The following is a 23,003-nucleotide window of genomic DNA, read 5'->3' as shown; positions in this document are numbered from 1 at the left end:
GGAGACACAGACACTGTCATCTGTCTTCCCACCCCCACCTTCACTCAGTGTTTATTAAAACATGACAGATGACATACCTACCAGGTGGCAAAGAGGGAGTTTGAGGCCCCCTTGGTACCAGGTTCAAACAGAAACACTCCAGGCAGGCTGGAAGGGGACACAGTTGTTTAGTTTATAAGCTAAGAAGCAGGGGAAAGGAATGCACACTTGAGCTCAAGGAGGGGGTGCCCCCTGCCCAGACTCAAGTGTTGTATCTGACAAGAAAGTTATTATTAGGGGCCAATAAATAAGCAGCACAGCTGGAGGGATGTGTGGAGGGGGAGCTCAGCTGGCAGGGTGTCAAGGGCTAGACCTCCATGGCCTGTCCGTTGATGACTCTGATGTGACGGATGATGTCCTGGATCGCTTCTGAGGTGGTGCCTTGGCCCCCGATGTCTGGAGTGTGCATCTAGGAACAGAAACCCACATGGGCAAGGGCAAATCAAAACGCCATCCACAAAACAAGAGGCCAAAATTGCTAAGGGCGTTTGTACAGAAAAGCAGCCCGGGAGCAGAGGCCTCAGAGCTAGCTGGGCTTGATAACCTCCAATCCAACAAGAAAACCACCCAGAGATCTGGTGGAAGGCATGCAAGTCACAGTTCTCTGACTACACCCGCGAGATTCGGTCCCTTAACTAAGACTGAAGACAAAACACCGAGAGAGGAAGAAACAGCTTCAAAAATGTATTCCCTGAAACCAGAACCTGGGAGCACAGGGGGCAGTGGTGGAATCTTGGGGCAAGAGAGCTGCTAAGCCTCACATTTTCATTGTCCATCGATGCCAGGACAGCCTTCCGGATCGAGGTGGCATATGAGTGGAGCCTGTGGAAGAGAGGAACAGAGGATGGGGAGAGCTCCACAGGCCCCAGGACAGAAGGGAGACAAGACAATGAGTGCCCCCCACCTCCCGCTGCCAACACGAAAAGACAAGAAGCCCAGCTTACTTCAGATGGTCCAGCATCATGCAGCTGGCCAACAGGGTGGCCGTAGGGTTAGCGATGTTCTTATTGGCGATGCTTTTACCTGTGTTTCGAGTTGCCTGAAAGAAGATGGGGCCAGGCATGTAAAGGTGGTCTTCGGGAAGGGAACAATTCCAGCTACTTCCCTCTCACTTCAATCGTAGCCACTCACCGTCTCAAACACTGCATACACATGTCCATAATTTGCCCCCGCCACAAGACCGGGGCCCCCAACTAGGCCAGCGCAGACGTTATTGACGATGTTGCCATAAAGATTGGGCATCACCATGACATCAAACTGCTGGGGCCGAGATACAAGCTGTAGACAGAGAGCTTGGGTCAGAGAGAAATGCATGGAACTTGGCCTACATCCACCCAATCCCTAACATACTAGAAGAACCCTGGGCCAAGCACAGAAGTCCAGACTGTCCTCAGGGACCGCACAGGAGAAAACAAAACAGACACAAAAATCAAACTTCAGAGGAGGGGACACGGTCACTGTGGGGTTTTTTGTGAGGCAACTGGGGTTAAGTGACTTGCCCAGGGTCACACAGCTAGTAAGTGTCAAGTGTCTGGTCTGAGGCTAGATTTGAACTTGGGTCCTCCTGACTCCAGGGCTGGTGCTCTATCCACTGGGCCACCTAGCTGCCCCTAGATATGGTCACTGTGGAAAATGACTTTCACATTGGGTGAAAGTCCCCTTGGCAAGGTAGGGGAATCAAGAAAACTCATTTCCTCCTCCCTCCATGGCACCACAATGGCTAAAATATAGCACCCAAACGTCTAAAAACCAAAACACACTCACGTTTAAACTCAAATGTCCAAGTGAACCAACCCAAGGCGCAATCAAAATGAATCATGGTCTGTGTGACCCTGGGCAAGTCACTTAACCCCGATCACCTCACCAAAAAAAAAAAAACCACACAAAACATGGTTGAGTTGAAAAAGCTGGCTCATGGCTCTGGGGTTCGGTCCTGGCTTTGCCCTTCGAATCAGAACTAGAACAAAGCTCATCTAAACTCCACTGCGGAGGGAGCTGCAGGTTCAGGCCTAACCCAGAATGGCCTCCCAGCAGGCTTTCTGCTCTGTCAGGGCAGTCTGGTGAGTCCCTGGGCTTCAGCAGCTGCCATCTACATGCCTGAGGAGTTGGATTAAGATGATCCGTCCCTGCAGCCTTTTCCAGCTCTATCATCCAAGGGCGGTTTATCTGCTTTGGAAAGATTATGGGTCTACTGCCGACGGCGCAGACACACTAAACTAGAGCTGCTGTATAACTCTGGGTCCTGGAGCTGGGAGAGGAGGCTACAGTTGACCTGGGCCTAGTCAGACAGTAGGGCGGGCTAGGGAGGTTGACCGTGGCGCCCAGGAGCCAAGTACCTGCATTGTGGTGTTGTCTACAATCATACTCTCGAAAGTGATGTTGGGATAGCCTGCAGCCACCTCCTTACAGCACTGGAGAAAGAGGCCATCTCCCAGTTTCCTATGAGAAGGACAGAAAGCTTACCTGATCACAAGAACTGTAACATTCACTGAAGTGGTAGAGAGTGATGAAAAAGCACACAGGATTGGAACAGGAGCCCTGGATTCTAGTTCTGGTTCTGCAACCAGCTTGCTGTATGACCTTGGGCAATCCCTTTCCCTCTCTGGGACTCAGTTTCCTCATCTGTAAAATGAGGAGGCTGGACTAGATCTTTCAATGAGTCCTATGATCTGGGGTTGCGGTTGGGAGGAGGGGGTGGAGAGATGAGGAGAAACAGCATGAAAGGAATGGGGGGGCACAGCAATAAATGAATCAGTTGTCATCAGTCCCCCTTCCCTGCCCCCCCCAACTCCCTACATGATGTTGGCCTTGTGCACGGCAGTCACTTTCTTGCGCCCGGTTTCCTGGGCCAGGCGGAAGGCATACTCGGCAATGCGCAGGGACTTGGCCTTGGTGATGATCTTCAAACTTTCCACCACACCTGAAACGCTCTGTAGGGGTAAAAAGGTGGGGGTGATTCCTCTTCCCCTGGGAAGACTTCAGCTCCTTATGGGATTAGAAAGAGTAGGGCACTGGCCTCATCTACTTCTAATCCAATTCAAGGGTCAAAAGAGATCCTAGCCTGACCACTCCCTCCCATGCCAGGAAGCAGAAGAAAGAGAAGATGCAGGCCTTCATTGCAGGGAACCCAGTCTAGGTCGGAAAGACAAAACTTCAACAGTAAAGAACCAGAGCCTTCGGAAGTCTCATCTTATTGCCTCGACTAGAGTAAAAAGACTGGTTTCGTAAACTGACTTACCAGAATATATTTCTCCATACATACAAGCTGTGGCCCCCTAGCACACTGACCCATGGAAGCTGCCCTAGTTCAGACCACTAGGAGACTTCACTGGAATCTCCCTTAGAGATGGTTTAGGCCGGGGACTCAAGAAAGAACTAACCACTGTGCATGACTCCAGAAGGTTCTTATTTCCCCAATCTCCTCACACTTGACTACCAACAATTCAGGGATACTGGTCTGCAGGGGATCAATTCAAGGCCATTCAAAATCATCTATTACAGGCTCAAAGAGTAGCATCTCTAATGTCCTGAGCCAATACTGAGTTGCCTGGTGGCAATCAGCATAGAGCAAGAGTGGGGAAGCTGCGGCCTTGAGGCCACACGTGGCCCTCTAGATCTTCAATTTCGGCCCTTTGACTGACTCCAAACTTCACAGAACAAATCCCCTTCATAAAAGGAATTGTTCTGTAAAACTCGGACTCAGTCAAAAGGTCCCACCTGAGGTTCCCCACCCTTGGTATAGAGCTTTTCAAGGGCACTGCCGTGAAGGCTAATGTTAGGTTGTTTGCAGTTCTAGTGAGTTTGTTAAAAAAAACCAAATGAAATGACTGCTGAGTCATCTAGGTTACTTCTGTCTCTACCTAACCCAGGCCCCCAGCTGAGCCCTAGCTCTCCCTCCTGCTCCAGCCCCTGCACTGAAAGAGCCTCAGATGGAAGAAGGGCAGTCAGGAGAGCTGGCTGCGAAGTCTGGCTCTGCTCCTAATCCTTTTTTTTTTTTTTGGGGGGGGGTGTAAATTTTTAAAAATTTTAAATTTAAATGCAAAATGAGAAAAAAAACCCCACTGCCATGTACACAGCAAAACATGAGAGAGGATTCAACATGAAATAATAAATTTCCATTTCAAGGAAACCTATATAATATAATACTACAAATTGTTTACCAAGCTATCCAGTTTTTCTTTGCTTCCTCCTAGATTTTCTTTTGTTCTCTGCTGCGCACTTTTTACTTTATTTTTTCTGCCTCCTCCCTCCCCCAGGCTACAATTAAGCACAGATATATATATATATATACACACACACATACATATACACACACACAGATATCTATAAACATACAAATACTCTCTCTCTCACACACACACACACACAAAACCATACTATGCTTATTTCTTCCTATCATCTGCTTTTCTGACAGTGGATAGCATCTTCCTTCATAGGCCCAAGTCCATGTTCTTCTAAATCAACCAGCTCATCATTTCCTATGCCGCAGCAAGGTTCCAACCCAACCCCATTCTATCTGAGAGATTGTCTATCAAAGTTTCCCCCTCATTTTCTGCATTTTTTCTATTCTTGGCTGCATAGGTTTTATTTATACAAGGAAATTTTAATTTAAAGTAATCTAAATTATCCATTTTATACTTCAACAATGCTCTCACCTTATAATATGGTTTAAGGTTTGATACTGCTGAATCTGCTTCCTTTACATCTTTTTTTCCCCTGGTTTCTCTGAAGTTCCTGACCTTTTGTTCTTCCAAATAAACTTTGTTATTATTTTTACTAACTCAGTATGAGAATTTTTTTAGTATCTGCTCCTAATTCAATAGGCAGCTCCAGATAGGCCAGTCTTGTAAGGATCCTGCTTATGGGAATGCTCTGTTCATAAGAGACATACTGAAGCCATAACTGTCATGAGAGGCTCACCAACTAGTGAATCAGGCTCAGGTAGGGAATCTAGGAGCAACGTGGAAGGACTGACGTCATGGTTTCACAAAAGGTGGTATGGCCAGATTTCAGAAAACACTATAGTTTTCCCATAGCTCTTCCTCCCCAGATGACCAAAGCCCTATTATATCCTTGAGATAGCATCAAGACATTACAGAAACGGACAATCTGGGGCCCAAACTGTACCTGTGATCAAAGTAGGATTAAGAGAAACTAGGATCAGCAAAGCTGGAGGGGACCAGCGCGTACTTCCCAGCTCAGAATCTGGCAGACATCTACAAAGTGTCCCCGTAAGACTGGCCCTCTCCTTTTTATATGTTCTTCCAGTTCTTAAAGATGCTTAACTAGTCCATAAGGAGCTTTTGTGTAGGTAACTAGCTTGTGGAAGAGAAACAAAATGTCTGCAAGGCCAAACTGGGACAGAAAGATACAAAAGAAAACATCAAAAACACTACTAGAAGAAAGGCCAAGATATTTCCCCAACGCAGACTCCCCCGATAAGGCTGAAGTAGATTGGCCAGGCGCTCTCTTCAGCTTTATCTTTTCATCTGCAGAACTGATCTTTGGCTGGGAGAGGAACTCTCCCAAACACATTTGCTTACTCTCTCCCCAACGACCAGCTCACACTCAGAAATCCTCCTCTCTTTCTGCCCAAATCCATGCTTTGCTGACTTCCAGCAAGAATGGTTCAGAAGGTCCCAGGTGGTCAGTCTCCATTGATATACTGCTCTAACCCAGGGCTTTGTAAACTTTTTCCACTCGCAACCCCTTCAGTGCTTCTTAAGCTGTGGGTCCTGACCCCATATGGGGTCAGTCTAACCTAGATCTCTGGAGGGTCTTTCCTTGAAAACTGCAGCCCACTGGCTTGGGGGTATGGGTTTTACCCCTCTAATGACGGCGCTAAGTGTGAATTGTAAGTTGTGGAAGCTCAGTTTCTCATGCAACAGTTATCTGTTGAACCTCCTTCTCCTTTTGGTGAACAGTAAAAAGGAATTCTCCTTTCTCAAGCATGAATTTTTGCGTATTTGGCATGTTTAAAAAGTGACACTATTGATGTAGAGAAATCTGCGGGCCACTGGTTCCAATCTGCCAAGCCTAAAAGATGCCAAGCTTGCGAGACTTTTGGAACGTTGTAAAAGCAGCACATGCCCATGGAAGGACTCTCTCGATAGCTCTGATAAAGAATTGGAAAAGAAAGGAGACTCTTACCAACAGTCAGAGTCTAGAAAGTCACTAAAGTTCACTCCGGCTCTAAAATTTTCTATGCTTCTCTACTTCCATCTCTTTGGAGAACTCACCAGGGACTTCAGCTATCACCTGGATGGATTCTACATGGAGGAGTCACTTCCCCAACCCAAGCAGAAGCCCCAGGGACAGTTCAGCTGAGCATAGGTCCATCAGTGCTTCATTGGTTCTAGCTGGGGATGGAAGGGATGCAGGGGGAGGAAGACGCCTCACCTCGTGTTCCAGGCTGCTGTACTCGCCCTCTGTGTTCTCCCTAACAATGAGGATGTCTATGTCTTTGTGACGAGTCACCACGCCTGGCAGGCTCTTACAGTGGATGACATTGGCATAGAGGTCTAAGCTGGTGCTAGAGATGAAAAGAGAGGGATGAGAGGGTTGAGCATTCAGCAGGAAACTGCCAACATTTCCCCCATACCCCCCAACACAATGCCGGCTCTTACCGGAGAATGTTGTTACGGGACTTATAAGATGGCGGCAGGTTGTGGTTGGTTTCGATGTTCCCTAGGGATCACAAGCAAGACAGTCAGCTTGGGGAAACGGGACAGAAAAAGAAGCAAATGCTATTTCTACCAAACTGGTTCCTGAAAGCTAAAGGTCTAGCTCTGAAATATCTCTCTTTCTCAAAGCAGAGGAAGAGAAATGTTTCTACACAAGTGACTGGTGAAAAAGGGTGAGTTCTAAGCTACCTGGGCGCTGCCTCCCTCACAGGCATTTCCTTCCCATCTAGCTACTGGCCCTGCTACGATATGTCCTGATGCTTCTAGGGGCGCTTCCAGGGTACCAGGACCCCTGAGAGAATGAGGAACACCACACTCCCAACAGGCAGGGCCGATACTAATAAGATATACTTTTACAGGGATCAACGAAACTCCTCTAACTTAGGTTAAACAAACAAACAGAAAAATAACCCCCAAGTACGGGACAAGGCAGATCTGGCTTGACTATCAGTCCCTATGACTTAGGGGTTTTCTCTAAGTGCAAGCTCAGTATGAGTCAATGTGACATGACTGCCAATAAAACAAATGAAATCTGAGGTTGTATTAATAGAAACATCTCATCCCAAACAAGGAAGGGAAGAGTCCCTCTACATTCAACTTCAGAGGAGGCCAATCAGCACGGGGCAGGCTCTGGGTACTATACTACGGCAGGAGTAGTTGAAGAAGATGGGGATAGTTAGCCGGGAGAAGAGAAGACTTCTAAGAAACACCAGCCCTGCCTCTAAATAGTCAAGGAATTGTCACAGGAAAAAGGGAACAAGGTTGGCCTAGTTAGCCCAGTGGGCAGAAAGAGCATTACAAGGCAGCTAGGTGGTACAGTGGATAGAGCACTGGCCCTGAAGTCAGGAGGACCTGAGTTCAAATCCAGCCTCAGACCAAACACTTGACACTTACTAGCTGTGTGATGCTGGGCAAGTCACTTAACCCCAATTGCCTTTAAAAAAAAAAAGTGCATTACAAGGTGCAGACTACAGCTCTAGGTGTGTCCAAAATGGAATTCAGACTGCCTCATAAGGCAGGGAACTCCCTATCACCAGAAGCTGCTCCAGAGGCAATTCCTGTATTGACTGGGAGGTTCAATAAAGCATCTCCCATGTGCAGGGGCCCTGTGCTCTAGGTGAGAGACACACAAAGATGCAATAAAACAATCCCTGACCTTGAGAAACTTCTAACCTAAAAGAGATTGGTCCAAATGACCACTAAGGTCCCTTCCAACCCTTGAGACTTCAGATTCTGTATTACAGGGTCCTGGGAACGGAACCTAGGAGTCTTGCTTCCTAATTTGCTGTCCTCCCTAACTGCCCTACCCCAACTCAAAGGGAAAGGGGTGGGGGCAGCTAAGTGGTACAGTGGATAGGGCACTGGCCCTGGAATCAGGAGGACCTGAGGTCAAACCCGGCCTCAGACACATAACATTTACTAGCTGTGTGACCCTGGGCAAGAGAAAAAGAAAGAAGAAGGAAGAAAGAAAGAAAAGAAAGAAGAAGAAAGTTATGGGGTTCATCTTCCTCAGCTTCCCCCCACCCCACCCCCATCCCAAGTACATTCACAATTGAAGATTAGGCTCACCCTTCAAAGCTACACGATTGCGTCGGATGGCCATGATGGCATTGCGAATGTCTTCCTCATCAGCATTAGAGCTCACCTGTACCTCTTCAAAATCCACAGGCACACAGGCATGTCTGGGGCAAAGAAAGGAGTGTGGAGTCGGTAGTACCAGCCATTCCAGGAAGCCCTCCCTGACTCCCCTAGCTCAAGGAGCTCCTCTTCCACTGCCCCGGAGTCTGAACCCAGTCCCCAAGGGATAGTCAGATTTCAAGACAACCTTGTCAGGAAGCTGGCCTTGTGTGGCCATCAGCCTGCCCCTCTAAGCCCCAAGGTTCTCCTAATTTCCCACTTGATCACCCTTTCTCTGCCTCCCAAGGCTCTTAGGTAGCTTGCCTCTTCCCCTCCTCCCCAACAGAGCAACATTCATGAATACAGGCCTCAGGTCTCCTCCTGCTCCCATAACAGTAAAGTGGAGGCACAACCTGAACAACACAGCAGGTGTCCAGAATGCTTTGCATTATCCCAGTACCTGCCTCTGGGGTGGGTGTCAAGCAGAGCAAGAGGTAAGAAAGAGTGGAGACAAAGCAAACCCACCCATCAACAGGGGTCTCCTGCTTTAACAAAACTCAATCAGGAAAAATCCTGTTTCAGTCAAAAGCAGGTTAATTTCGGGGGGGCGGATGCTGAGGGCTCAGGGAGAAGAAAGGAGTAGAGATTGTTCAATCTTTACAAAAGTAGTGCATGCAGGGCTCTTTTCAATAATCCTCTGTGCCTCAGTTTCCTCATCTGTCAAATTTACCTTCCCTATGGGGGTTGGTTTTGTCCAACCTCCACACTTTATATATAGCAGAAATGAGCCCAAAGGAGATGAGGTGAATTGTCCAAGATTACAGAGAAAGGGCCAGGCCTAGAAACCAGCTCTGGGGGGGAGGCGCATTAGTCTCACATTCTTTCCTCAACGAGGAAGGTCTTAAAGCACTCACCAAACAAGAGGCATGGCTGTTATCAGAGCTTCTCTTTGCATGAGCCTCAGCTTTTTGGACCCCTGGGAGTCTGGAGCCTCTAGACTGGGGTCTAGCACCAACCATTCCCTGGGCCTCGGCTTTTCCAGCTACCTACCCCCCAACTTCACTGGATCGGATGATCTCTGAGGGCCCTGTCAGCTCGAACATTCTAGAAACTGGGCAAAGCAGCAAGGCTAAATGTGAACAGGGCCTGCCAGGGTAGGAGTACTGAGAGAAGGTAGAGGGCTGGGAAGGCAACAAAGAGTCAGCTCCATACCTGAACACAGACTTGACGTGTAGCATGAGCTCAGGCCCAATGCCATCACCAGGAATCATGGTCACAGTGTGTCGGCCTCCATACTTGGCAGACGGAGGCTGTGGGAAAGAAGTCAGGGGGTTAAGGGAACACCTTGGGATGTTCAGCAGCTCCACCCCTTGCCCTCTTTCATTAGGCACCAAGCCCCTGACCTGGGCTGTAAGAAGAGAGGGAGTCACCCATGCAGAACCCATACCTTAGCAGATGATGTCCACTAAGTGAGAATGGATGGTACAGAGGCTAGGAGGGGCCATTGTGGGGTAGAGAGACACCAAGACAGTTCTAGCATTGGCATTAGGGTCTTTTAGCTCTCCCACCCCACCTGCCCCAAGGGACAAGAGCCCACCAGCAGGGCACGCCCAAACCATCTGTGGATGGGCTGGCAACAGAATACCCTTCTTTCTATTCCCATGGGTGGAGACAACGCTGTGCCCACTGAAGTGCCCACCACATTCCCCAGAGGGGAGGGTTCTAAGGCAAGTGCTGCCTGGCCTCCCCTAACACTGAAGAGAAACAATGAGAGACGGGAGAGAAGCCAGGATGGGCACCTGAGGAAGGCAGAGAAAGTGGCAGATGCGGCAACCCTCAAACCCAGAGGGGACTAGAGTGGTGATGGTGGGCAGGACCCTGAGCCTACCCAAAACCCATCTCCAACTAGAAGCAGGGAAAAACGATACTCACAATTGTTTGCTGTTAGTGCCGGGAACAGGAAAAACAAACAAAATAAAAAGGACGGGGTGAAAAGGGAGGAGACAAAACAGCAGAAGTTAGAGTGATCACCCTGTGAGGCCTGGCTGCTGCTGCTGACCACCTGGGGGTGGGACTGGGGGCTCATCAAGGCTGGCACTCCCTGGCATAGGACCTCCTCTCCTCCCCTCCCCATTCAACACTGGCTGGCCCTGCATGGCAGGATGCAGGGCAAGGTGACACGGGACTCTTTGAGGGGGAGCCTGGGACAGACGAGATGGGCCCGGGAGGGGGGCCCAGCCCCACTCTAAGTGGGAAATCCAGAGAGGCTTCACGCCGCCTCCTTGGAAGCCCCTGTCAAGCGTGCTGCGGGGAAGAGGGAGGGCAAAGGGTAAGGGAGAGCAGAACCCCTGGCGGCTGGCTATAGCTCAGCAGGCACCCAGAAGGACTGAGGCAAGGAGGATTTGCACACACGCAAGACAGGCACTTACTGAGGAGAAGCCCCTCCAGCTGGCCTCCCGGGCACCTAAAACCTGGAAAACAAAAACCAGACCCAAGCTTCCATTACCTACCATGCTATTCCCTAGGATCAGGGGCTGGGCGTGGCTGGGCCTCCCTCCTTAGGACCCCTGGAATCAGATGTGGTTAACCAGCACTTAATTAGCTACTACAGACTGACGCTATCCTCTCACTCTGTACAACAGCTGCATGTACACCACAAAGAGGGAACGTGAAGTAAGTAACCACACGAGGGGGTGACTGAGGCACAGAGAAGGGGAGAGACTTCCCCGCCCAGGTCACTGGCAGAGCTGGGGCTAGAACTATCCCATGATGCCACTGCCTCTGGGGAGCCAGTTACCCAAATGGAAGAGTCGCATTGTGCCTGTTAGGGAGGAGACCGCCAAAGGAGTCCCTACCATGGGCCCAGCCCTGGGTCATATCTCTGGCACTTCCTTCAGGGCAACAATTGCTGCCTTCCCTCATTTATTGACTCTAAAGAATTTACTTATTTATATATATATATTTACTTATATAACTTTATTTATTTTAAATAGCCCCTTTTTAAGCATGGGGTTTACTTTCAAAAGGAGAGCACGTGTGCATTGGAATCTCCTCGAGGCTATATCCCACCCTGGCTGGCCACACACCAAATGAGTACCAGATTGGCCCACAAGGGCTGATTGAAAGGGAACCACTCTTTTCAAGGCTGTTGGCAAGGCATCTTTGGGATTAGGACAGGCTACAGGAGGCAAGACGCCCTGGCCTTGTCAGGTCAAAGTACCACCTGTCTCCGACTTTTCCCTGCATGCCCTCCTTCCCCCTGTAATCAGAGATGGAGGAAACCCAGGGCCAGGGCCAGAATCCCTACCAGGCCAGGGGCTCTTTTGGGTTTTTCCAAAGGAGAACTAGCTCCCCCACCCTAACAAGCCAGTGAACCCTTTCCAGTCTAGCTTGTAAGCATCTCCCTGGGTCTATTCTGTCCCCAAGCCCAGTTCTGAAAACAAAAAAAACAGGCCAAGATAAGCAAAACCAATTAGGAGCAATTAGGAAGCTAATTGGAAAGGAAAATAAATCACATGACAGGCTAAGGCCCAAGAATAAGGATTAGAGACCAGCTGGGCTGATCTCCTCTAGCTCAACATAACTGTAAACATATGCCCTAAGGTAGTGCAGGCCCCCTGGCGAATGATTTCCTCAGGATGGCAGGGAGCCTTGCAGCAACTCTGCATATTCTCCTCTGTGTTTGGGGCTGGTTCTGATCCCCTCCTGCTCTCTGCTCTCTTACACACTCACCCAAGAGTGGAAGGGGCAGACAGATTTCAATCAGGTCAGTAAGAATGTCCAGGTTCTCCCCTCTGATGCCACCTGCTTGTCTTTGGGGGCACACACCTCTAATTATACTGTAAGCAAAGTGACATTTGGTTTCAAATAATTATTATGTGCCCACCACACAAAAGGCCCCTTGCTGAGCTGGGACACAGAGCTCCCAATGAAACAGTCCATGTCCTCACCGACTGCATGGCTGGGGCTCTAGCACAACAATAACTTCACCAGGATTATTCGTGAAGGGTAGCGGGCACTTTATTGGACACAGATCTGTACTGTTCACTGATGCCTCACGTCAATCAAATCCAGACACATTTCTGAAACAAGGTGTTCTCGATTCCCTGGCAAGACTGTTAAGCATCCCTTGGAAAGCCCCCAACCACGGGTGGTGGCTAAGGCTGGGAAGCTTGGATTACAAAAGCTTCATGCAAAAATAATGTTTTGGGGAGCATCCCAGTGCTTAGGGAAGCCAGCCTTCCAATGAACTGTTTAAAATGTACAAAGACAGAAATGGCCCAGGCAGGAGATTTTCTCTTTAGCCATCATGAAGCCGTCCTTACAAGCTGCTAACTTGCTTTACAGAAAGGCTGGGATGGCTGGCTCAACCTCCAGGAAAATGATTTCTCTCACACTTACAGAACTTCATGCCCTAGAGAGATAAAGCATGACGCTCACTTATTTATGTTCCTTATACAAAAACTATAGCAATCCCAAACCACACAGAAATCATTTCTGGATTAGAAACTATCCCCCCCAATGGATTATCCACGGGAAAGCTTTAATCCTGCCAAGTGAGGTGCCAGATCTTCCTAAAGCCTGCGTACACTGGTAAATTACCCAGAAAAGAACATCCCGCAGCAAATTTAATACTATGAGACTCAAGAAAGAATAGCCAAGAGGTAAGCACAGTGGACTTGAGTCAAGAATTCTGGCCCTGAATTCAGGCTCTGACACTTACCAGCACTGGCACCATGAGCAAGTAAAGCTACCCCCTGAAAGTCAGTTTCCTCATCTTTCAAATGGGGATCACGATACCTGAGCTACCTCATAGGACCAATGTGAGGAAAGTGCTTTGTAAGCCCTAATGCAGTACATATGTGTGTATAGACACACACACATACACACATGTATACACACATTATCATTATTATTAGAGACAAAGAGTTAACCCAAGATAATAGAATTTAGCACTGAAAAATACTGTTCAAAAAGCAACTGCTCAAATCCAATGCCCCCATTTTACAGATGAGGAAACTGAGGCTGATACCGGTGAAATGACTTGCCCCAAATCAGCAGAGCTGAGATTTGAACTCCAGTCCTCCAACCTGAAATCCAGTTCACCCTTCTATCTTGCTTCCCCCGGAGCCCATGGCAATCAGTCAATAAGGATTTATTAGGCTAAGTGCAGGGGATACAAAAGCAAAACCAAAAAAGTCTCTGCCCTTAATGAGCTTCCAGCCTATTGAGGGAGACAGAAAATACATAACAACAGAAAAACAAGATTCTGTAGGGATGGGGAGGTCCTAGCAGCTGAGGAGATTGGAAAAGGCCCGAGTTAAGCTCTGAGTAAAAGAAATCACAGCTTAAAGTAAAATCATAGAATAGCAAAGCTAGAAGAATTTGAGAAATCATCTAAAAATCATCATTTTTACAGAAGAAGAAACTGAAGTCAAGAAAGCTGAAGGGTCACAGAGCCGAACCTTCTCCTTTGCTGAGAAAATCTGAGGCCATGGCCTACTCTACTCAAAACAACTTCATTCCAACCCCCTCTCTTGTCCTTTGCTCCAGTCCTTGATGACAGTGGCCCTTCTTGCCAAAAGTCTTCTATTTGTTCCCTTTCCCCCTTCATTTCCCCCCTTCTCTCTTTCTTTCCCAATCTCATTTGATTCTTCCAAGAACCTTGTGAATTGGGTAATAATAGCTGACATTCCCAAATGCCTTTAAGGTTTGCAAAGTCCCTATCTAATTCTGGTACACATTATTATTCCATTTCATATAGATGAAGAAACTGAGGAAGTGCTGGGAGTGACAGTGAGTCCCCCTCTACCTCGTGGCATTCTGGCTTCTTTTAGGTCTCTTCATTATGGATCCTCTTGCCCCTTCCTGGCTTTGCCTCAGTTTCTTGGCCCTGGCCTCCTCCAAACCTCCTTTATTCAATCCCCCCTCCCCCAATCATCACATGTATGCACACTAAGGGCCGCCTGGTACTAGGCCCAGATGCTATTTTGTACATTTTCCTTTGTTGGCCCCATGGGCTTATGCTTTCTCCCCAGCTAGAATGCAGGCTGCTTCAGGGCAGAGCAGTCAGGGCCTTCTATTCTGCTGCTCCCTAGCACAGAACTGGGAAGGACAGCTGTTCCATCAACGCTGCTTAAATCAATGTCTCAGTAATCTGTAATAAGAAGAATAACAGTAAGAAAGCTCACATTTCTTTGGCATTCTATGACTTACAAAGGGCTTTCAGTGAAATGGATCCTCTGAATACTTCACTGAGGAAGTAGGCTCATAGCATTTAGAAAAGGAAGATCAACAAGTCTAAACCTTTCACTTTACAAATGAAAAAACCAAGGCCCAGAGAGCTAAAGTGACTTCTTGAGGTCATGGTGGAAGCAAGCAGCAGAACAGAAAATGGTGCCCAGGGCTTCCAAGTCCAAAGCCAATGTTCTGTTATCCCTTGCTCCTTCTGTTTCAAACTGCTGATTAATGTGGACTCTTCTACCATTTTAAATTAGGATGGTATTCAGCCATTCAATTAACCCAGTGGTTTCCTAAGCCTTTCTGCTAACAATAAAAAAAACCCCAGGTCTCTCCCATCCTTAAAAAAAAAAAATTTCACTTGACCCTACCTATCTCTTTCCAATTACAAACTCTTAGAAAAATCAACTGTTTCCCACTTCCTCACCTCCCACTAACCTCTTTGACTTTCAAGCCAGATTTTGGCTCTACCACTGGATTGATATTGTCTTTTCTAAGGGATACCAATGAGGCTTTTTCAAAATGATTATAAACGTAATACTAAACATCAATAGAAGTAAAACATACTTTGCACATACTCATATTTAGGTAAATTATTTCATTAAAATTTAACTTTTCAATTACAGTTTAATCAGTATTTTTTCTTTTCCCATTCATTCTTCACTTTCACTCAAATGCTTGTAGTTTATGTGTGTTCTGTTCCTGCCTTTTCTCCGATCTGTATTATTTCCCAAAGATTATGTTCTTGTCTTAACTGCATTAGAGCATGCCACTGAATTAATGTCCCACTATCCACCCCCACAGTTGTATGTCCTACTGCTATAAACATCTTTGAAGGGATAAACTGACTTTTTCTGGGAGTGGGGGATGGGGATGCAAACACCTTCAGATAATGTTCTTAAGGAATTATCAAGTCAAGGGGTGTGATTTTTTTTTTAATAATTTTTACTGTGGTGCCAGACTGCTCTCCAAAAAGACTCACTAAATTCAGCCTCTGACAAAATCTAACATTCATTCATGACAAAAATCACTAACAAAAAAAAAGAGGGGGGGAGGAGGGATTTTTAGTTAACTGGATAAAAGTATATAACTTAAGCCAGGAGCCAACACAATATTCGAAGGAGAAATATTTAGCAGCATGGCTACTAAAAAAACAAATACAAAACAAGGATGGCCCCCTTTTAAGGGTTTCACTTGACAAAAGGGACCAGGTTGGGGACTGATGGACCTGTCTACCAATGCCGGTCCACATCTTCTTTGCATTTATTCCAGCTGAGGCTTGCTCTCTATCCACTAAGCCACACTATCTCCTTAGCTGACATGGTTTTAGAAATTACAACAAAATATGAAAAACAGATTAGAAAGGCTGACTTTGGAAATAAAGAGGCCAATGATTTCTCAATGGCTTAATGCCATGGCCTTTTTCTGGCCTCTTGTTTCAGCAGCTTTTGATAGTGCTTTCTATCCCCTCCTCCTGGACAATATCAGTTGGCTTTTTGGGACACTGCTCTCTCCGGGGTCTCTGCCTATCTGTCGGAGTGCTCCATCTCAGTTTACTGTGCAGAATCGTCAGATCCACCAGGGCTCTCCTGCTATTCTCTAGATCCCTCTCTTGATCTCTTATCTGTTCTTCCCAGCTCTAGCCAGCTCCAGTCTGTCTCTCTCTTGAGCGCCAGGCCCCCTTATAGGTGTGTACTGGTGGCCCACTCAGGCTCAGAGAAGGTTCTGGACCTAGGTCTCCTTGATTCCTAACGCTTAGCCCAGCGCCTGGCACATAGTAGGTGCTTAAGTGTTTACTGACTGCCTTCAAGGCCAGCGCACTCTACGTACTACTACGCAACGCGGTGGCAGCCCGCGATCCCTCGTCGGAACGGTGAGTCCGGGCAATTCCGGAGGCCAAAACCAGGGCGGCGACGACGTGGGCCGAGAGACAAGTTCCCAGTCCAAGCCGGCCACCTTCACGGTGAAGTTCGAGAAATTTTCAGGTCTGCCACTCACCTCCAGGCAGCGGCCAATGAAGCAGGCCAACCGACCCGCCAGTCCCACCTCGACCAATCAAATCTGAGGTCTCAGGAGAATTCCCGCCCCCACTTCCGGACTCCGGGCAAATTAGGCCCCCTTTGGGAACTGTTATAGTCCCTCCTCTTCGGCCTCCCCCGCCCCGTTTTTCGCAGCTTTTAAGGTTGCTGGGGTCGCCTAGGGAGGCGGTGGCCAATGCTTCTCTCCCCTCGGTCGGTATTCCACCCAACCCCTACCGCTGGCCCGGAAGCTCTCTCACCTCCCAAGGGCGGCTAATAGCCCCTAGCTTTAAGATGGCCTTCGCAGTGCTGCTGGCGGCCGTCACCACCTTAGTCGCCATGGTTGAAAGTGAATCCGGGAAAGTGGATCCAGGCTCGCCGCCTCTCGCGAGCACAGGTCGCCGTCGCGAGACTTGAGAAAGGGGCGGGGGAAGAAAGTGCTCAGGCCTCGGGGCCGAAAGTGGAAGGCCTTGGTAAAGCGCGTGCGCGGTGACAAAGACAATTCTGACGCCCCCTTCCGGTGCGAACTAGCTCCTGGCCGGAAGAGGGCAGCCGCGGCCATTTTGCCGAGGTGGCCGTCTCAGCCGGAGGAAGCGAGGCGAGGCGAAGGCCACGTCAGGGCCACGCCGCCGTCGAGCTCTCCCATGGGCTGCCTGGCGGACCTGCCGGTGATTGGCTCGCAAGAGCTGATTACGTCTACCATCCGGCCCAGCCTCCAACGATTAAATTGGCCGGTCATTCTCTATGCGGTCTCTCTCTCCCGCCCGCGCTGGATGGAGCTGATGGCGGCCTTCCTGGCGCCTGCCCCTGCGCCCGCCCCGGCCCCTGTCCGCCGAGCCCTGGTCCTGCTGCTGCTCCTCATCGGGCTCTCGGGCTCCTCAGGTATCTGGCTGGGGGGGGGGGAGGAAAAGGGATGGGCCCCCCATCTCCCAGGCTCTGCGGGCGGGGGTGGCTGGGATGGAACCTCAAGGCTCGCGCGCCGCCCTGGAGGTGAGGTGCGGGGGAAGGGGGAAATGCCTTCCAGGCCTGGAATGGCAAGGTTGGGAAGGAGCGAGCGGGCCGAGCCTGAGGTACTCGCTGCCTAGCTATGGGCCCTTCGGGGGTTCGCTCCAGGCTCCTGTGTATTTTCTGTACCCACCCACCCGTGAGGTACTTAAAGCAGGCCTTAAAGCGCCGCGTGGATGATCGCACTTAGTGCAGACGTAGTGAAATAGACCAAGTTGTCTCCGTGGACTTGAGGGAGGGGGTAGGCTGCAGACCTGGCTTCTCTTGATAACTTTTCGGCGCCCCTCCCCCACCTCATCTCAATTTCCCTACTGTGTAGTACCCGGATATCGAGTGAATACTGGCCCTTCCACCACTGTGGGTGGAGGAAACCCTTTTCTGGGCCTCAGATTTCTCTATAAAATGAGAACCTTTGAAGTAGATGGTCTCTGAGGTCCCTCTCATATAAAGTACTCTTAGCGGGGCTGTATTTTGCCTTTCTTAATATCCCCAGCACTGAGCAAGTAACTGGCTGGCTGAGTATCCCCTCTCTGGGCCTCACATTCCTCCTCTGAAAATGAGAGGATTTGGAAAAGATGGCTTTCTGCTCTAGATCTAGGCTGTCCCAGGTAGACCCTGTTCCCATACCTGAATTATTAACCCAGTTAATTAATAATTGGTCTCCTTTCCTCTAATCTCTCACTCTCCCCCCAAAGCTGATTGCCCAGAAACCTTCATTAAATACTAGTTATTTCCAGGGTAAATTATAAGTTAACTCAACCTGGTATTTAGGGTTAAAGCCCCACAATTTAGTCTCAACCTGTTTATTTTGTGTTGTTCTAGTTGCTTCGGAGTGTGCATGGCTTTGGATTTATGAAAAACCCTTCCAAAAACAGGGTTTCTCATAGTGTATTCCATGCCAGAGAAATTGACTACCCCCAACCATTGCCAGGCCTCCTCATCTGTAGGCCTTAGGCACTGAAGCGGGTAGAACAGGATGTTCCAGACATGTTTTCTCGACTGCCTCAACCATCAAGGTCTAGCCCAAGTGAAACAGGAAACTTTGCCTGTGCTAACACTCACTGACCTCTCTCCTCTTTGAGCCCCTTCCATTACATCTCTGTACTTTACACAGTAGGGTGAAGTTCAGATAGGGATCTTTTGTATGTCAGTTGATTAATTTAATTTGGTATTCTCCATCCCCTCAACAGCGGAGCCCTGCACTGATCCTGTGATTACTCCTTCCTACTACACCACCTCTGATGCAGTCATTTCCACAGAGACAGTCTTCATCGTTGAGATCTCTCTGATGTGTAAGAATGGGGCACAGGTGAGGAAGGACCTTTCTGCAAGAGGGAGGCAAGTGCCCCTGACCCTGAGTTTACTAATTCCTTGTGTCTATTCATGAGTCCTTTGACATTTACAAGTAAAATAGCTTTCACATCCATAATCTCTTGATAATTAAAAAAAAAAATCCAACCATGTGACCTGGTCCCCAGGCTAGACCTTTTTAAATGCAGTCAAATATTTGAGCACCAGTTCTCTAGAAAACACTTTCAATGACCAAGAAACCCTGGCAAAAGTATGCCATATGAAGACTGGTTGAATGGATTTTAGCTTGAAGAAAAGACTTGGAGTAGAGCAGGGATGGGGAACCTGCAGCCTCAAGGTCACATGTGGCCCTCTAGGTCCTCAAGTACAGCCCTTCAGTCAAAGACTGAATCAAAATTTCACAGAACAAATCCCACTAATAAAAGAATTTGTTCCTGTAAAACTTGGACTCAGTCAAAAGGCCACATGTTGAGGCTGAAAGTTCCCCCACTCCTGTTATCTTTTTTCCCCCCCTTTTATTCTTTTTAGGCAGTTGGGGTTAAGTGACTTGCCCAGGGTCACATAGCTAAGTGTCAGGTGTTTGGTCTGAGGCTGGATTTGAACTCAGGTCCTCCTAACTTCAGGGCCGGTGCTCTATCCACTGAGCCACCTAGCTGCCCCTCCTATTATCTTTAAGAACTTATTTTGCGTGGTCCTAGAGAGCAGAACTAGAATTGTGAGTGGAAGTTACAAAGAAACAAATTTCAGTTCAGCAGAAGGAAGAATTTCCTGGTGATTAGAGCTGTCTAAAGGCAGCCTGGGCTGCCTTCCTACTGGCAGGAATAGGTTTGGACTGTTCTAATAGATTCCTGCTCATTGGTGGGTTGGAGCCTCTTCCCAATTCAGATTATCTGAGAAACAGCCTCTGTTCAGAGTCATTTGAGCTGGGAACAGAACCTAACTCTCCTAAAACTGGACTTCTCTCCCTTGAACTAAGTCATAAGTGAACATTTATTCCTAGAGAAGAGTCCAGGATGGTTTAAGATCCTCAGTCTGTATTCAAATGGGGCAAATTCTCCCTGATAGCTTTTTTAGAGCAGAGCTTCTGAAAGGTTTTGTGTCCTAGACCCCAGTGGCAGTCTAGTGATCGCTGTGGACTTCATCTCAAAATGTTTTGAAGTATATAAAACACATAGGTCACAAACAAAATCAATTACATTTGAAATAAGGGCTGTTCAGAAAGTTCATAGGCCTCCCCCAGGTTAACTCGACAGTTCCTTTTGGCTCTTACTCATGCTAAATCATCTGCCCAGTAAAAAGTTCTAACCAAACTCTGACAACCTTTCTTTAAAAGGCCTTGGGCTTTTAATGATGCCTTTGATTCTAAGTGTAATCAGGTTACCTTTAAGGGCCTGTGGGAGTTCTTCAGGGGCAAGAATGTTCTGTTTGTGTCGCAGATTCTACTTTCTTAAGCTGGGGTCAGGGAACTTAGGTGGGTTAAAATTTACATTTTATTTTTGCCAGTCTACCCGAAATTAAGCATTTCCTTCAATTATGAATGTAGGTAACATTAGGAGAGAAGTCCATATGCTGGACTAGGCTGCCAGAGGGGTCCATGATCCTTGATGACTGATAGACTGCAGATCTGGGTTGGAAACCTAGAAGGCAGAGCCAGGTAGGAATAGGGCAAGGCATTATGACTTGAGGGGTTGATTTCCCCCAAAGGCCCAGAACCCTGTACCTCAAATATTTCCAGGGTTCCTTCCCTAGCATGGTCTTGGATTTATGGAAGGTCCCTTTTCCATGGGCCTCTCATAGTGAATTCCGTGCCAGAGAAATCAGCCACCCCGAACCATTGCCAGACCTTTGCCTGTAAGTCAGGAGCACTGAAGTGGGTGGCACAGTGTGCTATTAACTATTGTATAAATGTCTCTTTTGCACCCACACACACTAAGGAGAGAGGGGTATCTCTTTGGCCTCTTCTCATTTTGCTTGTCTTGATTGCTCCCCAGAACGTGGCCCTCTATGCTGATGTTAATGGGAAGCAGTTCCCAGTGACCCGTGGCCAGGATATTGGACGTTATCAGGTAAGAGAGGGGAGACTGAAGGCTGATACATCGAGAAGACAGCATGCTGGGGAAGGGGGGGCTTGGTAGCCAGATGAATTGGAAAGGTTTTGGATGAGTTATGTTCTGTTGTAGACATCTCATGGTGTGCAAAGCAAAAGGGCTTGGAGGGTGACAGCACAGAGTATCAAGATATTTCTGGCTAGAGAGTTCTTATTCCTTATGATATTAGGTATCTTGGAGCCTGGAACATAAGAATGCCCGTTCTGGAACTTATGAAGTGAAGTTCTTTGACGAAGAATCCTACAGTCTTCTGAGAAAGGTGAGGAGGACTTCCCTGTCCTTAAGAGAAAGCATTAGGTACTCAGTCGTAAGCATGGACAGAACCCCTCCCTTCCTGGGGATGAAGTAGTGACCACTAGGGGGCTCTGTTCACACATGAAATAAAGAGATTGTGTATTATTAGAGTACAAGATGGAACCTTTGTGGGTGGAAATAAGCCATCTTGGTTGGAAGAGGCACTCTGACAATGACGTTTTTCCCCCTCCACACTTCAGGCGTCGGGCCCACCAGTGGCCATTTGAGGTCTCTCCCAGGGACCCTTGGCCAATACATTTTGCCTCCTCCAAGAATGAGGTGCTCATCCCTTATGCTATATCCTCTCTACTCTAGGCCCAGAGAAGCAATGAGGATGTCTCAGCCATTAGACCATTATTCACAGTCAGTGTGGATCACCGGGTAAGTATATGGGGGATGAGGATCTCACATCAGAGGTGGGAAGGAAAAGTTGACCTTGTACCTGTGCTGTCCCTCTAAGTACAGATGAGGGTGGGGTTGAATTATATTGTCTCTTGAGTAGGTGGGATGAAAAAGGGTATTTTCTTTTCCCTTGGGGGGTGACTCCCACTCCCACTGCAAGTCACCCTACCACCACCTTGGTCCTAGTTGTCTGCTTCCTCTTCTCTTTCAGGGTGCCTGGAATGGGCCTTGGGTCTCTACTGAAGTGCTGGCTGCAATGATTGGCATGGTGGTCTATTATATGGCTTTCAGTGCCAAAAGCAACATCCAGGCCTGAGCCGTATGAATTGAGCTTCTCTACAAAGACGTTTTTCTTCATGCGAAATAAAAGGGTTTGTCACTGGAGAAAACGATGTCATGACATCTTTTAGTTGATGGCTTCATTTTGTAGTTAAGGAAATTGGGTCCATAGCAAGAAGTACTCTCCCAGATTTTGGCAGTGTAGATTCTGCTACAAGAGTAGTTGAAACTTCAGAACTATGAAGTGGAGGGAATAGAGGAACAGGTTACTGAGGCCTGAACTACAAGGGGTAGAGCCCAGTGGCCAACCTACTGCCACCTTGTCTACCTTCCAAGGTCTTCTCTTGTCCCCAGCCAGGCTTCAAGGCTTCCTTGGGCCTAAGGTAGAGGCCATTGCTTGGGAAAGCTGCTGACTGTCCTTGGGTTGGCATTCATGACTTAATGGTCACTGGCAGTCTGCCCAGTCTCCTTCAAGCAGCCTGGGACTTTTTTTCTTTGAATGCAAGGGGCTAAATCCTGCTATCTGGCCTTTTCACTCTCTGCAAAGAGAAGTCAGTCATCTTGTGTAGCCCTGAAGAGCAGAGTAGAACAGCTCTGGACACCCAAGTTATCCCGCTCACTCTGTTTTACAGAGAAGGAAACTGAAACTAAAGAAGTGGAGTTTTGCTATTTACCTTATTTAACTATGGTAGTTGGGGGGAAAAGTTGTCCACGCGTTGAAGTCTGAGGACTAGATTCAAATGATTGTTCTGCCATCACCACCTATGAGACCCCAAGCCACTTCCTTTCTCAGGGAATGAAATGAGAGGCTGAAATAGATCAAATAGAAGTGAGGGCCACTTAGAAGGCCACATTATATATGTTCTGTTGAATTTTTATATTTTGTTCAATATTTTCTCAATTACATTTTAATTTGGTTTGGGCCCATGTATTTAGGAGTTAAAAAGGGACTTTGGCCATCCAGTCAAACCTCATTGCATGTGGAATCCCCAGTATAATGGAGCCTG

The 23,003-nt window shown here is 48.0% G+C and overlaps 2 protein-coding genes and 2 non-coding genes across 6 annotated transcripts; 3 read left to right on the top strand and 1 right to left on the bottom strand.

Annotated features, from left to right (window-relative positions):
- Positions 1 to 148: 148 nt before the first annotated feature.
- Positions 149 to 17,022, bottom strand: IDH3G (isocitrate dehydrogenase (NAD(+)) 3 non-catalytic subunit gamma). 3 transcript variants are annotated; one of them, XM_020977237.2, is made up of 13 exons: positions 16,858 to 17,022; positions 10,769 to 10,810; positions 10,272 to 10,280; positions 9,552 to 9,649; positions 8,292 to 8,404; positions 6,666 to 6,726; positions 6,439 to 6,571; positions 2,836 to 2,969; positions 2,376 to 2,478; positions 1,171 to 1,317; positions 984 to 1,078; positions 801 to 861; positions 149 to 448 (listed from the first exon to the last, which is right to left on the bottom strand). In XM_020977237.2, exons 1-13 carry the CDS (start codon positions 16,936 to 16,938, stop codon positions 347 to 349), a joined length of 1,179 nt encoding a protein of 392 aa, XP_020832896.1. In that variant the 5' UTR covers positions 16,939 to 17,022; the 3' UTR covers positions 149 to 346. The 3 variants fall into 3 exon arrangements, with proteins under 3 accessions (XP_020832896.1, XP_078003952.1, XP_078003953.1); XM_078147826.1 differs by lacking the exon at positions 10,272 to 10,280; XM_078147827.1 differs by lacking the exons at positions 10,272 to 10,280; positions 10,769 to 10,810.
- A 141-nt stretch (positions 17,023 to 17,163) lies between these two features.
- Positions 17,164 to 22,106, top strand: SSR4 (signal sequence receptor subunit 4). Its single transcript, XM_020977238.2, has 6 exons — positions 17,164 to 17,479; positions 18,793 to 18,911; positions 20,905 to 20,979; positions 21,191 to 21,280; positions 21,631 to 21,696; positions 21,929 to 22,106. The coding sequence occupies exons 1-6, from the start codon at positions 17,242 to 17,244 to the stop codon at positions 22,031 to 22,033; spliced, it is 693 nt and encodes a 230-aa protein (XP_020832897.1). The 5' UTR covers positions 17,164 to 17,241; the 3' UTR covers positions 22,034 to 22,106.
- LOC144455089 (small nucleolar RNA SNORA42/SNORA80 family) lies at positions 18,439 to 18,579 on the top strand. Its single transcript, XR_013483752.1, has one exon. It is a non-coding gene; the product is annotated as a small nucleolar RNA SNORA42/SNORA80 family (small nucleolar RNA).
- On the top strand, positions 20,662 to 20,798 carry LOC144455090 (small nucleolar RNA SNORA42/SNORA80 family). Its single transcript, XR_013483753.1, has one exon. It is a non-coding gene; the product is annotated as a small nucleolar RNA SNORA42/SNORA80 family (small nucleolar RNA).
- Positions 22,107 to 23,003: the final 897 nt, after the last annotated feature.

Source organism: Phascolarctos cinereus, unplaced genomic scaffold, assembly GCF_003287225.1.
Source record: "Phascolarctos cinereus isolate Bilbo 61053 unplaced genomic scaffold, phaCin_HiC Scaffold_8;HRSCAF=390, whole genome shotgun sequence".
Lineage (NCBI taxonomy): Eukaryota > Metazoa > Chordata > Mammalia > Diprotodontia > Phascolarctidae > Phascolarctos > Phascolarctos cinereus.
The sequence above is the reverse complement of the archived record's forward strand: the minus strand, read 5'-3'. Positions and strand labels throughout refer to the sequence as shown.

What these genes read in the sequence shown, in the direction of transcription:
- SSR4 (XM_020977238.2), top strand. Translation starts at nt 17,242, where the DNA reads ATGGGCTGCCTGGCGGACCTGCCGGTGATTGGCTCGCAAGAGCTGATT. An exon ending in TGTGTAAGAATGGGGCACAG is followed by an intron (nt 18,912 to 20,904) that starts GTGAGGAAGGAC and finishes ATTGCTCCCCAG; the next exon opens with AACGTGGCCCTCTATGCTGA. An exon ending in AGGATATTGGACGTTATCAG is followed by an intron (nt 20,980 to 21,190) that starts GTAAGAGAGGGG and finishes TTATGATATTAG; the next exon opens with GTATCTTGGAGCCTGGAACA.
- IDH3G (XM_020977237.2), bottom strand. Translation starts at nt 16,938, where the DNA reads ATGGCGACTAAGGTGGTGACGGCCGCCAGCAGCACTGCGAAGGCCATC. An exon ending in CTATTAGCCGCCCTTGGGAG is followed by an intron (nt 10,811 to 16,857) that starts GTGAGAGAGCTT and finishes TTTGTTTTCCAG; the next exon opens with GTTTTAGGTGCCCGGGAGGC. An exon ending in ATGATGCTGGACCATCTGAA is followed by an intron (nt 862 to 983) that starts GTAAGCTGGGCT and finishes TCTCTTCCACAG; the next exon opens with GCTCCACTCATATGCCACCT.